This window comes from Malurus melanocephalus, unplaced genomic scaffold (assembly GCF_030028575.1).
Source record: "Malurus melanocephalus ecotype Western Australia unplaced genomic scaffold, MMel_1.1 scaffold_352, whole genome shotgun sequence".
Taxonomy (NCBI): domain Eukaryota; kingdom Metazoa; phylum Chordata; class Aves; order Passeriformes; family Maluridae; genus Malurus; species Malurus melanocephalus.
In genome coordinates, this window is record NW_026623584.1 from 338103 (window position 1) to 355851 (window position 17749).

The following is a 17749-nucleotide window of genomic DNA, read 5'->3' on the forward strand; positions in this document are numbered from 1 at the left end:
CAGATTTCTATTGCTACAGAAYTGAAAAGGCTTAAAGTTCATTTGTGATTACCCTTTGACATTATATTAACAAAGGCACCAGTAAAAGGAAATTTCTCAGCAATAACTGCCATTACTACTCCTTGGTCTCAAATAAGCAATGAAATGTGACCTTCAACCTCTATTTTATAACACTTCCTATTTCTTCTCTTCCATCTATCAGCGGTCTCAGAGTTTTTYACAGTGATCCCAGATCACAAAGGAAGACAATTAAAATCTTGTTTTAAACTTGCTGAACCTACTACATTCAGTCCACAGGTGTGCCAGGAGGTATTATAACACTTTTTATTCCTTCTCAGAATTTGCAGCTTTTGTGTAAGAAAAGAGTCTGAGAAAATGGGGAAAAATCCTATTTCTTAGCCGATTCTCTCATGAAGCCTCTTCTGTTTTAATGTATTTCTTGTTATCAATAAATTATAAACCCTAGTCCAAGTGCCTGTTGATCACTGAGATAAAAATGCTCCACAAAACCTTTCCTTGGTTTAACTCCAATCCTGCTTAAAATACATTGATACAAAATGAAAGAAAAAAAGCATTGCAAATGAACCATACATATAATAATTGTGAAAACATATGAAATAAAATGCTCTGGACTTGTAATATAATCAATAACTTACGTGCAGTTATCCTGCTTTACATTTTAGCAAAYTTAGTTAGCATTAATTATTTCTATTACAGTAGGAAATATGTGTACATCAAGGTTATATTGAGGGTAGACTTTAACAGCAAGATAAAGATACAAAGGTCCTTATCAAMCTTATCACAGCACAAAAAAGAAATGGATATGGATGGACCTTTGCTCATAAATGCAAAGTTACATCATTGAATTGTTGCCTATTCTCACATATTCTTTTTCTGTCCAACTCTTCTCAATACATTMTAAACAGTCTCTTACTGCATCCAGACAACAAATACAATTATTATGTAAATAATAATTTCTGCCAGTATTTTTAAAACACAAAGCCTGTCAAGACATAAGAACCTAGAAATGAAATCAATATTAGACAAAATGCTAGCAGAAAGATCAAAGTAAGAATAATTTCAGTGATGAGTGTGTGAAAAAACGAAAAATAAGCTTTTTAATAAGGGGCATAAGAGACATCCCAGAAATGACTAAACTAGCGCCTGTGCAAAAAAATCTGAGGCACTGATTATAAAACACAAGAAATCATGAAAGAAAACTCATCTGCTGAGGAATGGAGACTGAAGTGACAAATAATTCAGCTCAAGAAACAGTATCACTTCTCAACCAGAATGAACAGAAGTGTTTTTAGTTGAAAAAGTTCAATCATCCCACACAGGAGTGACCATGATGTAKTTCAACCAAATTATTTTTAAGAAATAATTTTAATTATAATATCATCTTTTCCTTACTGATATTACATATACACTGCTTGACATCCCTTTAATTATGTTCAYGTTTAATTTCTTCTTCATATTGTTATGAAAGCAAAGACTTTTAAATACATTATTAAAAAGCCCCCAAAATTTCAGGACAAACAGGAAAATATATAGCCATATGTGTAGTGGAAAACACTGATTATCAAAGCTTCATAAAAGGCAAGAAATTATATCTCACTGGTTTTCACCTTTAACGGAYATTCTTTTTACAAGGGTAACACCTTTTATTTTCACTGCAAAAAAAATATTATCAAAGAGAAGTGGAAATCGGGAATTCTGACAATTCACACTCACARCATGTGTGATACATGCCTATGCAGAATGCTTCTTCCAATAATGCAAGGAATAAACGATGAATAAATGCAATGATCATTCTACAGGGTAGGTATTGTTATGCCAATTTTAAAGCTGTCAAACATGGCATTCCCTACAGGCTTGAGTTTGTTTTAATGAATTAATTACAGAGAGAAGGGTATCTCTGCATCTCCAAGGGAGAAGCATGGAAGAGAATGACTGCCTTTTAACTTATATTCTTTCTGGTCTTTGTATATGGCAGACTTGGATAAAACACCAACGCAAAGAGGCTRAACATGAGACATCTGTAGAGAAACTCTATGGTCAGGAAGCTCAGGCACYATAGTGTGGTTATGTCTATGAACTTTAAAATGAGCCAATAAACATTACACAGGCACATCCAATTACCATATGAACACACTCCTTTTTTCTGTTCTGTTTTAACAGACACATGGAAAAAATAATAGTAATGCTAAGCCATTTGAATGGAAGTTCTTAATAAGAATAGACATGCTATATACAGTTCTACAGAGAAGTGTGGTGTCTTATTTGCAGACATTCACACTGAGGGTTATAAGGGGTTTAAGGCAGCACCTTCACACACAAACTTCCCACTGAAATTTATACTAACACCATTTGCCTAATTTTGAGATATATAAAATATCTTAAGATAACATACATTGCTGGGGGTCTTTGGAAACATCATCTGTGCATTAGACGACTATTGACCAGCAACGYCCAAGGCACAGCAATAGCTCTGTCTCCTCAAATAAGTCACAGCAGCAGAGATCAGAATCACAGAAATCAGGATTGTTTTTTTTTTTTTTTTCTCAGTTCAATGGCCACTCAGTTCAATGTTCCACTCTACAGAAACTCAGGTTGCAAACAAGACATAATGAAATACTGTATTTAGCATRATTGTCTTCTGGATTTCACTTTAGCAAAGTATCTGTTATTGAGCACTTCCACAATTAATTCTATATATACTTCTCSCAGATTTTTTTTATTATATGATTGTATGATTATATTAAACTCTTTCAAATATTCTTAACACCAGACAAAGGCAACAACTAATGGTGCCTTAAGGACTATTAAAGGGTCTGTAACCACAACCTGAGTGTTTTCTAGGATTTAAAAAATAATTTTCAAGCCTTRAAACAGCTACAGTAACTCTCCTGTAGCATGTCAGCTCTTGCATTAGATTGAATTGTGATAAATYATTATTTATAGGTGTTGGTTACAGCTGCATTGCCAAGATGCACGTCTCATACTCCAAGAAGGTACTCAGTGTCTCCTTCTTGTTAAATAAAAAATAATAATAAAAACCCACAAACCCAAAACAAGCCCATCATTCCCAAACTCTTTGTAGTTACTTTCAGTGTTTGCTGAAGAAACTATTTTCAGAGTTCAGAGATAAACCTGTTAAGTAATTCATAGTTTAAGATAAACTTGAAAACAAAAGATTCTTTAGGAAATTTAAAATCTGAATTGGTCTTCCTGAAAAATAAAACTTATTAATGATTTTCAGTAGCTTGAAGCTCTCYGCATAGTTACAATTTAAATGTTTAAATAACATTTTAAAAAGGTTATAGTAAGTGAGCTTGCTCTTATTCGTTGCTAGTATAYGCTGATTCTGTTATCTAATACTCTGTGGACAGATACAATTCCATAGATGAGWTCTTTTTAAGAGAGATCATTCTCACAGTTGACAGAGCTACTTTACTGTAGTTAATTTTAATGTCATTATTTTGTTCGCTTTTACTAGGGATGCAGTTTTCCAAATGCCAAAAACTGATTTCAAGTCTCTGCAGTCAGATATTTCTTTTTGTCCTCTTGTTGACACTCTTTCCATTCCTTATGCTATCAATGTTCTTGGGAGCAAAATACTTGGCTGAGGAGAAGGCAAGATTTCAATTTCTGACAGCAGCACAGACTTACACTGGCTTTGGCCAGGAAAAACATGTATCTTAACTGCAATCAAGATCAGTCTCCTGTGCATCAAGTGTTGTTAATGGCAAAATGTAGGACTCAAAGCGTAATTACACTAGGGATTCCAAGGTCATCAATTTGGACATCAGCAACTTTCACAACAGCATCCCTCTCCTATTACTGTATTATATGTTGACTCTGTTTAAAAGCAAAACAAATTTTGCACACATAGCAGTGAACATTCTTTTCTTTATCTCAGGCAACCTTGCTTCTGGGAAAAAAATCTTTGGGGTCAAATTGCTTTTTGACTGCTCGGCTGGAGCCACTATCTCCTTTCTTCGTGATTGGGTCTAGTAACACATATGCTGGGTACAGGACCACCCAGTTTWCTCCATATAACATATCATCTGCAAGTGGCCTTTCTCAGCAACCTCCCTCCCATACATGCAACCACCACTATATATACTGCTATTGCACCACTCTTTCTAGTTCTTCCACTCCTTCCCTTCTACACTTGCCAGAGACTGCTTAGAATGRCAAAGAGCAACAGAAAGAAAAAGTAGTAAGAGCAGAAAGGGAATACTGTTGGCTTGCCATCCCAAACATGTTTTTTGTGTATTTAAGCTCAATATGAATGCTAGAACAGCAGCATTTTTATATTTTGCAAGTCCTGTGAAAACGCAGAATAAAGCAAATGATGTTGCAAAGCTTGAAGACCATGTCTCATGCTTCTTCTTAAACACATTTTTATAACTTACAACTCTTTCCAACTACTGATGCAAATGAAATGAATTAGCATTTTGGGTTATCCCACTCCAAAAATTCTTGAGGGAGTTGCAAAAGAGGAGCCTGCACAATGTTAAAATTAAACCATAAGTCAACAGGGACTATATGATCGCTTATGCATAAGGTATCACCATTAATGTAAGGTAAAAATGTTACTGTAACTTTTTTTACCACTAATTTCTCTCTCCTTTTCTCCTTCTCAGACTTTTAGCTTTAAGAGAGCAATTGTAATCTGTCTGAATGCAGAATGAGATGTGTGTTATATACAATGATAAATAAAATAATTACACACCAGAATGTCCACTGGCTACACAAACCCAATTACATGCAGAAGAAAAAGAGCTAACTCACAATGAAACAGAAATAGTATCCAAAAATCCCAGGCCACTATGATCTTGAGGTATAATGACTAGGAAAATAAAAGGCACAGAGCAACAACCACCACCACTATTTCTCTCTTTGTGACTTTACCTTGAATTTTGCTAAAGACTTTGATATAGAGAATGTATTTCCCTTTGACTGTGCATTATGTAAAGAGCACAAGTAACTCTTGTATTCAGCTCTTTAGCACAGCAGAAGGAAAACTGTTCAAGGGACAGGCACAGTTATTGTCCATTTGTCCAATTCTAAATTGCTTCAGGCAAAAATTTGCTGTCAACAAATACCAAGTTTATAGGAAACAAAAAAAACTCCAAACAAAAATACTCACAGCTTTGGTTTGGCAAGCACAGGTGGTGGCTCCTTTGTGGGTGAAAGCAAGACAGCTGGAGATGGAAGGGATTTATCACCATTTGGCTTGCTGTTAATCATTCCATTTACTCCAAGAAGAGGATGAATGCCATTTGTTTTTTCCTCAGATGAATTGAGTTGTTGTTGAAGGTCTGTCACACCAGGTCTCAACTCAGTGTTGTTTCCTTGGTGGGTCTCTATATGTTTCTTAGGAGAAAGCTCAAGAGAGCTAATTTCAACTGGAGGAATTGGTGAGAAATTATGGAAATCATCACTAGAGCATTCCAAGTTGGCTAAAAGAAATCAAGAAGAATGTCTCTTCAACAAGTCATGGACAAAGTACATGATAAATACAAGGTGTATTTTCATTTTTTTTTAGGGTGAAATGTCTTTGGTTTTGTAGAGATGTTTTTCCAGTCCTCCTATTGATAATTTCTGCTGGATTAGATACATGAGTGGCTATTAATTTTCTAAGTTTGCCCCATGCAAAAGGCATGATTAGAAACTTTRCAGATCTCTCTAAATCTATTTCAGGAATCCAGGCACTAACTGAGATTGGAAAGTATGGACAACAAGAGCTGAAACAGGACTTCCTCTTCCTGGTGTTTCAGGATCATTTAGGAAGAAATAATTAAAAAATGATGAAGAATGCAGCACACATGGCAAGTTTGCAATGGCAGCTGGGTTAATGCATTCCACCACAATATATATGGAAACATATCACAAAACTAAACATACCATATCACAGTGTTTTATTTTACAGAAGGYCAGCATAATTTCATCTCTCTAATTTTGACTCTGCTGCCATCTAGTCTTGAACCCTAATGCTTAAAAATATGCCAGGCTTGTGGCAGAACTTAAAAAATGCATTTCACATTAATAAAAATATTAAACCAGGAAATGAATCTAAAGAAACATTCTGTTTGCTTTACATGAATGCACTGGGGCTGACAAGCACCATATCTTGCAGCAGCCATTTTCCACAAAGCAAGCAGACTGACAACTTCATGGATAAATTAATTACATAAGATTTATGATGAAAACCTCCTCTTTCTCTTTTTTACGTACCTGAGCAGACAGTTAGTTGTGCACTGCTTGTTACTGAACCATGTTCATTTGTTGCTGTACAAGTGAAAATTCCTGAATCTTCAGGGAAAGTTTCTGCTATTACAAGTGTACATATCTCTTCTGGAAATAAACAGAAAAAAAAGGGCATCATAAACTATTCAAAGTACTGTGTAGTATTTTTTGCACTTTATGTGAAAAGGACACCAGAAAGTGCACTTTTACAAATAAATGCTGGGAGAACTGCAGAAGAGCTTCCAACATAAATGGCTTTAAGGAAAATCACTTTGTGTCTGAAAGAAGTAAATTAATCAAGCTAAGTTTTCAAAACTGGTTTGAACAGTAATTTTGCAGTTACACATCTTGCAGTCATTTTATACACTCAATATCTTTTTAAAATGCAGGGCAGTACTAATTAATACAAATGAATGTAATGGTTTACAGAAATAATTAATATTTGCGAGTTCTTTTTCTGTGTCTAAATAACACCACCAGTACAAACGTCACACAATTCTTTCTTGCTCTGAAGTTTTTTCTGTATTTAATGCAACATTCAGATCAAATCTCACTCCCAGTAAAACTAGAAAACATGGATCACCACTTCCAGTTAGCTCTTCTGCATATACTAACCAGAATTAAAAATTCTAGACACATAATTGTTCACCTTATGCAGAGTTTGGAAAAATAATTTCTGTCTCTGTCTGCACAGCAGTGACAATGGAACAATTGAAAATATAATACAAAACAGCACTCCCAAAACCTCTTCAGAATAATGTGATAGATATATTCGGTATTACATTTGTTCATTCTCCTTTGATAAGCCATGGTATATGCTTTGATTATACCAGGGCTTCTATCAGAAAACTTKTGTGAAGGATATGAGGTTAGGTCTCACAGTATTTTTTTCTAAATCAATTCTATCCATTTATAATGGGCACACTTAACTGTTTAGGTGTATTTTTTTCCAGTTTCTTCAAAGAAGTAACTTTATCTCTACTTGTAATGACACTGATTTTTTAAAGACGTCACAATACAGATAATTTAAATAATCCTACTGTTTACACAACATACTGATATAATTTCATACCTGGACAATGCCAATGTCTGTCTCCTTAATTAATTCAGAGTTTCTTTTGTTTATGCTGATGTTTTAGTCTCAAAACCAAAGAGAAAAGTTTTATAACATTCAATTTAATTAACGAAAAAAGAAAAATGCTTTTTGCAATTTGAACACACGCTTTGTTACATATCACAAAATCAGCTAATAAAAGCAAACTGTATAAGGAAAAACACTTTAGAATCTAATAACTTCCATATGAAAATTATTCTGTAGAAAAGGTTCAGTAAGGTCAACTTCACTTCCTATAGTTCAAATAAAGAAAATATTTTCCACTAGTGTTTTGGGGGCTTTTTCCCCCCTTCTGGAATGACAGACCACTGTCTCATTTAGACAGTTAACAAAAAAGTTATGAAATTTTTCCAGTTATAAATGACAATATATCCAAAAACTTCCTGTACTGGAAATGGGCTAAAAATGAATGACTGACTAACTATTTGGCTCAAAGTTGGTTTTCAGACAACAGAACATGCCTTTTTTTCTTTTTGGCAATGCAGACCAGTCATTCTGTGTAGCTGCAARAATCATGTCTGGTAATACAGCACATTGGATCTTATCTAACACAGATGAAGATTAATGACTCATGAAAGGTCTTATCAGGAAAGTAATGCGTAACACAAGCTAGTTTTTGAACTACTGAGGCCAGCTTTTTTTAGAGTCTTGGTGTGTCATAAGCAGTGGAAACTGCATTGTTAAGCACAAGTGCGTACTCCTGGACTGAACTGACCCTGGGGATGTAATCTTATACACGCAGCATTCTGGTTTCCTGTTCATTTAACAGCAGAATGCTGAAAGCTGGGGATTTCAGGACAGCAAAAAAAGATCACTCCACCAGGCTGAGAAGTGCCCTCTGAATGAGGGTAAAGGCATTACCAAATGTAGCAACCAGCAGAAGTCCTATTTTCCAAACAGCAGAGCTAATTAATGCGTAACTTYCTTCCAGCTTTTTAAGTGTGTAAAAAGATCACATGAAAAGAGCCAATCTACATTCTTCAGTGACAAAAGAATTCTAAGGGACTTTACAATGATGTGCTTTGTTTACTGAGGAGGTATGTTTTAAAATTATAYATGAACAATTGCAGCAATCTTTGTAAAAAAATTTGAAAGTAAATTAACAATTAAAATAATCAGAGATTAAAATTCAGTCTTTTCAGCCAGATGAATAAACTGCAACACATTTGTGACTGATCATGAGAAAACTGGCGAAACTGAAAACATAAAAATCCTAAGAACAAATTAAAAGGCAACATGGGCAAAAAGCAGGTGTGAGCAACGCATTGCTATCTTCTTTATTGATTTTTGAAGCCAAGAATCACTCACCCCTAGGTCATTGCTAAAAGGCTTACYACTGTGGAAGCATAGAAACACAATACTAATTTGGCAAAATAAAGGTTCTTTCAAGATTTCCATAACACATTGTGGATATACTCAGTGCTCTGAGTAATTTTCTAGCTTTACATCCTGGCTTAGGTAATTACTTTCTGTTACTGTGTTAAGCAGAATCTGAGGATCTGTGGGACATAATGTCTATTCTATTTCCCGGCAATCATCAGCTGACAAATAATTTCATTGCAGAAATGTGTTCCAGCTCTGAAATGCTGTTCTCAGGGCCTTAAAACATATTTAACACTTGACTAAATGAATACAAAAACATTTTGTTCACTGAAACATGTAAAATGCTTAGGCATGCAAGTACTTGACTGTTTTGTCAGTTATTTAGAAAGAAAGATTACATTTTACTGAGCAATTCTTTCCCTTTATGGTTCATGAGTCCATTAGGAAGAAAAAACTTTGCTAAGAGAGAAAACTGATGCAATTTAACAAATTTTATCACTGACAATGGGTTTGCTTCAGAATGTTTCTTCATATTACATTAAAGGTAGAGTAATTCTTATATCTGCAATTTATCTCTGAATGTGACCATTAGCTTCCTCCACTGTAATGAACACACAGTTGGGGAAATAAGTACAGTCCTTTGCTAGTAGTTGTTCATTATGATGCAATTTCCATAGATGTAGGTTCAAAGCCATAAATTTTCTGACACACAGAGACAGTGGGAAGTCACACTGGTGGTTTCCTGGTAAAAATCCAATAAAACTTGTAGACAACTTGTAGACAACTTGTGTCGTTCCACAAGTCCTCATGTTCCACAAGTGTTTAAATCCAAAGCAATAGGTCCATCAAGTTACTTCTCACCTAGGTATCTGTGAATCTTTTATATAAAGAGAATAGGGAAGCATGAAAACAGAGAAGAATATGCGGAGTAGCATAATAAATGGTAGGTAGTACAGCAGACCTGTAGATGTCTTAGCTTGCACTAACATAATGAAGAGATGTATTCAATTTGCTGGTTTCTGATGATGCCTACTGCATATATTTTTACCCATTTAGGCAGCAGTTCTGGCWTATTTAATAGGCTTTATGTCACTCAAGGAATGAAGAGTAAAGGTTTTAGGAGATGCACAAAACTGACTACATTTGAAGATATTTCAAACAGCTCTTACAAATGACTAAGAAGAAAACTGAACAACGGCAAATGTGATTATGAGCAATAAAATGCAGATTCATGGTGTAAAGCATAGGTTACACAATATGTAATCAATAACCAAGATGTCTGCTGTCTAGCTGGATTGGGTACAATATATGGGAAAAAGACATTGCTACAGCAAGAAAACATTGTTCAGGTTTGAAATATTAAGGAGGAGAAATGAAGCCATATCAGTGTCACGGAAAAGTTTACACTAAGGTAGTTATGGTGTTGCAGATGCCTAAGCAACTAGTTTGAAGTTAAGTCAGATATACACATCAAGTCTGAAATCAATGCATTCAGCAACATAGATGTCAGTACTACTGTACTCCAATAAGCTTTGAATGTTTACAACTGGAGAGGAATGACAGTATTTTTTTCTTAAAATTACATGAAATAAAATAGGTCAGATGTGCACTTTGAATTCGGAAGCATCAAAAAGCAAGGACAGTTGTAGCAGTCAGACTTAAGATGAGGTCACTGACAGGAACAGAATTCTAGGTAGGTAACTTGGGAGCACAGAGTACAACTGAAAATGTAATTGACAAACAATAACATGCAAGTTGATCAGACCACCTTAAATGAAGGAGAATTTTAGCCTATTTTCAGTTTTTTTCTTCATCTGGCTTCTTAAGATATGGTTCCTATATGATTGTTCTCTCCAAGCCCTTTGCTTCTCAGCAGTGAAAGCAGGAGACAGATCCTTAGTCATAATTCYTTTGTTTTCACTAAAATGCGCAAGGATTGGTCATGCATACTAACCTACCAAAACTTTTTCATTGTGAATTTCATCAGCTACCAGAGAGAGGTGATTTTCTTGGTGCAGGGAAACAGTAAGGATTTCTATAACATTTGCCATATATTTTCAGTTTCAAGCATTAKGTAGAAACAGGGGGAAATTTCTACAGCAATTACTTGCTAGAGTGGAAACTATGGAACACAGCACTTAAACAGGAAACAGGAAAGCATAAGCAAAGACAAGTGATGACTATCTTTGGAGATGTGTTTGGTGAATGTACACAGTACAGGAAAAAAAAAAAGCAGGGATATGTGGCAATTCCCTGGCAATTTAAGCAAAATTACTTCATCCAGTTTTCTTCTTACACGCTGTTAGACAATTGTTCTAATGTAATTCAATACAGTTTGTGGCTGTCTCCAGACAGCTGAGTAATGGTCAAAATATCAACAGCTGGCAAGTGATTCCATGGGATTTTTCATTCTCAGGCAGCCTGTTCTTTGAAGGATTCAATCAGTATAGAGTCAAAATGTCCAAGAAAGAAGTACAGAACAGGTAATTTGACAAGCTGTGATGTTGGCTTTAAGTAACCTGAATAGCTATTAATTCACAAAGCAGTCTGGAGAGATTTGCAATGCAACCTGATTTCTGTCTAGACAGAGAAAGGAGTGTAAAACACATTAGTGTAGATAGAATGTACAAAAGAAAAGGTAGCCAAAAACCCCCCCTTGCTTCTTTATTTCTTACCTGTGTGAGTTCATGGAATATTTTTCTTTAAAATCATTAGTACTGACCTATCAACAGATAACCAATGTTATTGACTGTTATAAAGTGTTTATTGATGGTTGGACTATGGTTGACAAACAGCAATTAAAGTCGCACTATGACTTGTTACAATTTGTGTAAAATTCCATGGATGTTTTACACTTGGAAAAATTTTCAGAAAACAAGTCCATCTTTCAAAATTCTGAATACTTGTCTAGCATATGTATGTTGGTTTTCCTATCAATCTTGCATGTGTATTAGCCATCTGCATTGAATGTGCAGTTATGTGTTTGCTCACGAAAGATTTCCTCTGCAGGTATTGTTTAGTCTGGCTTATAAGGGTATGAATTACATCACAAACTAATGCATCTATTACGTTTCTGATACTCACACACAGCTTCCTATTGCAGAAATTTTAAAATCCCTGATGATGTCCTAAAAAGCAGTGTTACTTATTACCAGTGGTACTACTCATATAAAAAACATTGCTCATTATTTATGGTAAAAGGAAATATTTACATTTTGCCCAGATTTTATTTACATTCCCTTTGCAGGCACAGTGCCAATTCCTACACAAATAAGCCAATAAGTGTATTGTCATTAATTCTGGTAATAAGTAAGACACTGGACTATTTAAGATACTGCATTAGTTAATAGGGTTTAGTAGGAAAAGATAAATGCACAAATCTTAAGGGATAGTAGAGCACTTAGCTCAATGAATCCAGGGAGAAAAAAATGCCAAACTGAAATTATTTCACAGATTTTGGGCAACAGGAAGGTGCTCGTAAATATTTATTGCAACATAATTACAAGCATGAAAAAATAACTAATCCAACAACAAACCAGACAAACTGCAGTCAGGCATTCGTTCATTTTATGTCTATAAAACTGCAACAGTACAGATACCAAAATTGTGTTTTGAGATGTCTTCCTATTCTTGTCTTGAGAATGGTATGAGATACCTCAACACTAAATAACTTTTATGTACTTGAGACGACTCAAGAACTGCACCTTTCGTGTCAAAATCCATTCCTTAGTACTCTCTAGAAGACTTCAAGTATCTTCTCTCAGGATCTGCAAGCTAACCAGAAATGGTTTCAACATGATAATGCAGGTATGTGAGAGGGCTGGCAAAGCGATGATCTCTGAACTCAGAATCTCACCTTCTATTTCCYAATTCAAGCAGCAGTTAGGAAAGAAAGTGGATGGCTTTGTGAACTAATATCAACATTCTTTCTTCTTCCACAGCAATATCTGTCAGAGAAGCTATACAAAACTTGCAATTAACAATGCAAACTTTAGTTGTTTCTGAAAAAAAATCTTCCAGCAAGAAGCATAATATACGGTTTCCTTTGTACTCAACTACTCACACAAAAGAAACCTTTTCTTTCTAGCAAAGAAGTGCTTTTCCTTTCTACTASATAATGCTGCATTCCTACTCTAAAATATTTAGTTTATCTAGCATTATACTCATCAGTTTTATTATAGAGGGTGAAAGGGTAAAAAAAAATGAACCAAAACAATGCAAACATTCATGACTGTGAAGTTTTGACAGAAGAATCTTAAATTGCATATTAAAAAGAAAAACCCTAAGATAGGCTGGTAAATWTATATTTCTTAGAAACTTTTGTGTAAAATTTCACTCCTTTCAGATAGTATCTATCATGTTAAAGGATAAAGTGAACACAGTTTAAATGATTTTGCAGAAAAGAAGCTCCTAGTAAGAATGAGCCAGATATACTAGGGACAATTCTGATATTGTTAATARATGACATCTAGAAAAGATGATGCTATTTTGACAGGAAAAATGTTCCTCTGAGAAGGAGAAAAGAAGTAAACTGATTGATCCGATTGTTTTTTCTTTTTAAGATATCAAGAAAACAACWAAATTGGCAGACTTTTTCTGTGATATATATTACAGGAGAGTGTCCTAAGAAAGACAGAGCATTAAGCATATTTCAACACAAACCTATTGTCCTTTATTTATTTTCATATCCAAAAGCTTGATATGATATTGGAACTCTCTTCAAACTGTTTTATACCCTAAGTTACAATTTTTAAACTTTAAAGTTTTGTGTTATGATTATGAAACACTGATAGACGATTGTTAGCACTTGGACATGTTTTAATTCTTCATTAGCGGCTAATTTGTTTTTTTGACTCTTCTTTCCTTAATGTGGCTCACATTTCAAGCCTCCACAAATCAAATCATTCAGTCACATGTATTCAGGGCATCAGCTAATACTAGAGCTGATGATGTTGCACGCCATGATCAACARCATTGTTAGGATACAGCATGCACGTGTGTGTGTGTGCAATATATATCTATAATGGACATGAGGTAAAATAGGTATAGAACAATCTTATGAAGTAGCAGAAAATTAGTGAATAACTGAGAAAGAAAAGAGGATTTTTCCCTCTTTCCCTCCCCTCGTTTCCATGAAAATTAAAGGAAAGCTACATTTTTCCTAATCCAGATCCTCACAGTAACAGTGCTACTTTACAAATACCTCTCAGCTGCTAGGTCTGTCTTGCCTGCCAATGCAACCTCTCAGACATCCATCATTGCTAACATCATTGAGTTCTAAAACACTCTTTGGAAATATCCAGATCCCAGATAGAAWACATTTTTTGTTTTTCCAATGTCATAATTAAAACTGTCCAAATTCAAGAATATTCAAGCACAACTGATCACCCTCCTAAAGCAAGGTTCAGACTGTATCACTGTCCTCTCTTCTACATCTTTGACTTAGAAACAGTAGAGAACATTGCCAGTCTTTTAGCATTTAAGAAACTACCTCAGCATGTAATGGTGTATAACAGGGAAAATGAAGCAGACAAAGAAAACCTGAAGATGGAAGAACACTTTTTACTTGCTGAAATCTAGGACTTATATCTTGTGACTAGGCTAGAAAAATTCAGTGCTCTTTTATTATTTTTTCCTTTTCTCTCTTTTTTTTTTTGTTTGTTTGGGTTTTCTTTTTTAAAATTTTCTTTTTTTAGGATCAGGTTTTACTTGCATTTAAGACACAACACATCTGCCAAGCTGGATTGGTAAAACTAGCACTTAGTGGTTGGGTGTTATGAAATTCTTATGAGTACTATTTGGGTAATGGAATTTTGTGAGATTTGTCCTTTTCCTCAGTAGAAAGCAATCAATTTATTTTCTGAGAATCTAGTTTGCTTCAAMGTTTAAGCTCTGAGACTTCCCTTGCTGGTTTAAATGGATTTTACTGTTTAACTAATAAAGGAATTGATGTAAAGGACAGAGTAGAGTATGGGAGGTGTGATAAAGTAGCATTGTCTTTAAGGGGGTTTCAATTTACCAGTGTTCAGCAGAAACACTTTTCTATTTATGGCTTCAGTACAAACTCAAAGAGCAAGAATCAAGAGATTATTTTTTCATATGATTCTTACCAGGTTCAGTTGCAGATCGTGGCTCTGCAGATCACATCACATAAGGAGGGGAAGCAAACAAGAAAAATTGTATTAGAGATTAAATTAATAAATACCAATGTACTGAATGAACATATTAGCTGAAATACTATAAATAAGTAGAGAACTTGTACAGACATGTTACAAAATTAAGAAGATTTAAATTGTTTGTCAGTAGCAGTAGTTCAATTATTACTTCCACCATCAGTGCTATGGGAAATGGGAAGAAGAAGGACTGTGTCCAAAAGTGAATCCTGACAGACTAATTTCATTATCATTCTTCACTCTGGATAAAAACCATCCACTTCAGATTGCCTGAACTGGTATATGGCTGAATGCAGCCGTGCCAAATATGCTACAACTTCAGTATGAACTGGAGTCAAAGGCAGCCAAGTCGGATGCCACAATTGGTATCACTAACATGTTTTCCTTAATTCTTTTGGTAGCAGAGGGCAGGCCAAGTTGGCTTTCTCTTGGAGTGGTGTCTAGTACCTCTGGAATAGAGGTGAAGACAGCCAGAATCTCTTGTAGCTAGCCAGGCTAAGAACATGGGGAGAAGTTCATTGACACGTTAAACCCAATGTTCTGGTCCAGCGGGACCAAGGGTGAAGATTGTAATGGCAATACCTTTAAATTGTTTTAACCTGTTATTTGAGTTGCATATTATAGGAATTACTATACCAGGAACAACATGARACAATTGAGGAGAAGCCCTCACAAGAAGCAGCATAAGAGCAGTAGTGACCTGGCCTGGCTGGCTTTGGCACCCAGTAAGTCCACGCAACACACCACCTCTCCTGTCCTGAATATCATCATAACAGATGGGGCCCAAAGTCATGCACTAAAAGAGCTCAAAATATGTTTTATGAAATTTTACAGGGGTGATGCTTAGACTAAGGGAATGATAGCTGCGTATTAGATAAAAGATGAGAAGTGGCGTGGTGGTTAACAAGGGTCTATTAGCTAGTGTGGGACCTGAGCATGACTTGAATGATATGGAATAAGGAGGTGGAAAATGTCCTGGTTTTAACTGGGTTAGAGTTCATTTTCTTCCTAGTAGCTGGTGTGGGTGTAGTGTTTAAGATCTGTGCTTAAAACAGTGTYRRTAATACAGAGATGTTTTTGTTATAAAGACCTTTTCTGTTTTTTGTATCTTCCTGATAATGAGGAGGTTGGGGATGCACAAGGAATTGGGAGGGAACGCAGCCAGGACAAACAACCTGCACTGATCAAAGTGATATTCCATACCATATGACATCATGCTCAGCATATAGATCTGGGTGAAGTAGGAGGAASGGGTGATACTCAGAGTTAGGGCGTTTGTCTTCCCAAGTAACTTACATGTGGTGGAGCCTTTCTTTCCTCAGAATGGATAAACACCTGCCTGCCCATGGGAAGGGTGAAAAGATTCCTTGTTTGCTTTGCTTCTGGGACTTTTGCTTTCCCTATTAAAATGTATATAAAACCCTCAACCCATGAGTTTTCTCTTACTTTTCCAATTCTCTGCCTCAGCACACTGGGGGCAAGTGAATGAGGACCTGTGTGGTGCTCAACTGCCAGATGAAGCTAAACCATGACATTGCCTTACTTTTTTGGAGAATTCTGAAGTCTGGAGAATCTTGAATTTCAATGCCCTGTCGAAACCACTTAACGTGAATGGGAGGGGGTCCTCTGACCCTGCATTCCAATACCACCACTTGTCCTTCAGATGCTGTGGCATTTTGTAGCTCCTGAAATACAAACGTCACAATTCAAATAAACCAGGAGTATTTTGCATTCTTAAAAATAGTCTTTTCTTCCCTTTGCAATTCAACTTTATTGATTGTGTCATTATATTTTTGCAAGTTTGCATAGAAAGCAATTTATGTCAGGAAGCTGGATTAAGTWTATATTGTTCACATCTGGTTTGTTTCTTCTGTAATTAGCTTTTTTTTTCTTTTGTTTGGTATGTCCCAGATGGCTTAAACCAGTTAATAATGGATTTCAGGGACAAGAGATACGAGTATTAGGAAGAAACAGCRGAGTTTTGATTGCTTTGCTAGTGTCTGGATGGGGGATGGATTTCTCCTATTTCCCATTCTTGGAATTCCCTGTCTCCTAACCTCACAGTAATCATATTCTCTAATTTCTTGCACCTCCACTGTTCACCCTGCTGTGACATCTGAATTATAAGGGACAGTATGAGATGTTTCTTGACATGAGACAGGAATATGATGGAGCCAAGCTAGACAGCTGCAGAGAGCAGGGTTTACTCTTGCTTACTCCTATCTCTAGGCAAAACTATTTGCTGTTTCATATTAATTTTTAATCAAAATTTTCCCTGAAGTAATCGGAAATACTTCATTTTGACTACAACAAATAGTGATTAAATACTAATTACTACTATGTAAATAATTGAGGCACAGTGAAGATAAATATTGACTTAAGTAATTACTTAAGAAATACTGAATAGAACTTTCTTTTCTAAAAAGTCCATATATCAGAAAGAGTATGATCAGCAGGACTAGTGAAAGGACTGGCTCTTTACTCAGCACTGGTGAGGCTGCACCTTGAGTCCTGTGTTCATTTTTGGCCACCTCAGGATAAACACTGAGGTGTGCTGGAGCACGTCCGAAGAAGAGTAACAAAGCTGGGAAACGGTTTAGAGCACAAATCCTATGAGGAGCAGCTGAGAGAACTGTGGTTGTTTAGTCATGAAATTATTGCTCTCTATAACTACCTGAAAGGAATTTGTAATGAGGTGGGGGTTGGCATCTTCTCACAAGGAACAAGCAATAGGACAAGGGGAAATTACCTCAAGGTGTCACAGGAGAGGTTTTGATTGGATATTGGGAAGATGTTTTTCACAGAAAGGGTTGCCAAGTACTGGCTGCCCAGGGAAGTCATTGAGTCACCATTCCCAGAGGTATTTAAAAGACGTGTAGAT

At 35.7% G+C, this 17749-nt stretch overlaps 1 protein-coding gene across 1 annotated transcript in view; it reads right to left on the reverse strand.

The window, feature by feature from the left end:
- Positions 1-17749, reverse strand: part of PALLD (palladin, cytoskeletal associated protein) — a gene marked incomplete at its 5' end in the record, with an annotated part of 143027 nt that overhangs the window by 100271 nt on the left and 25007 nt on the right. Inside the window, 4 exons of the mRNA XM_057378286.1 lie at positions 5159-5471; positions 6247-6366; positions 14806-14829; positions 16412-16553. Of these exons, the coding sequence (XP_057234269.1) occupies positions 5159-5471; positions 6247-6366; positions 14806-14829; positions 16412-16553 (599 nt within the window). The remainder of the gene's footprint in view (positions 1-5158; positions 5472-6246; positions 6367-14805; positions 14830-16411; positions 16554-17749) is intronic.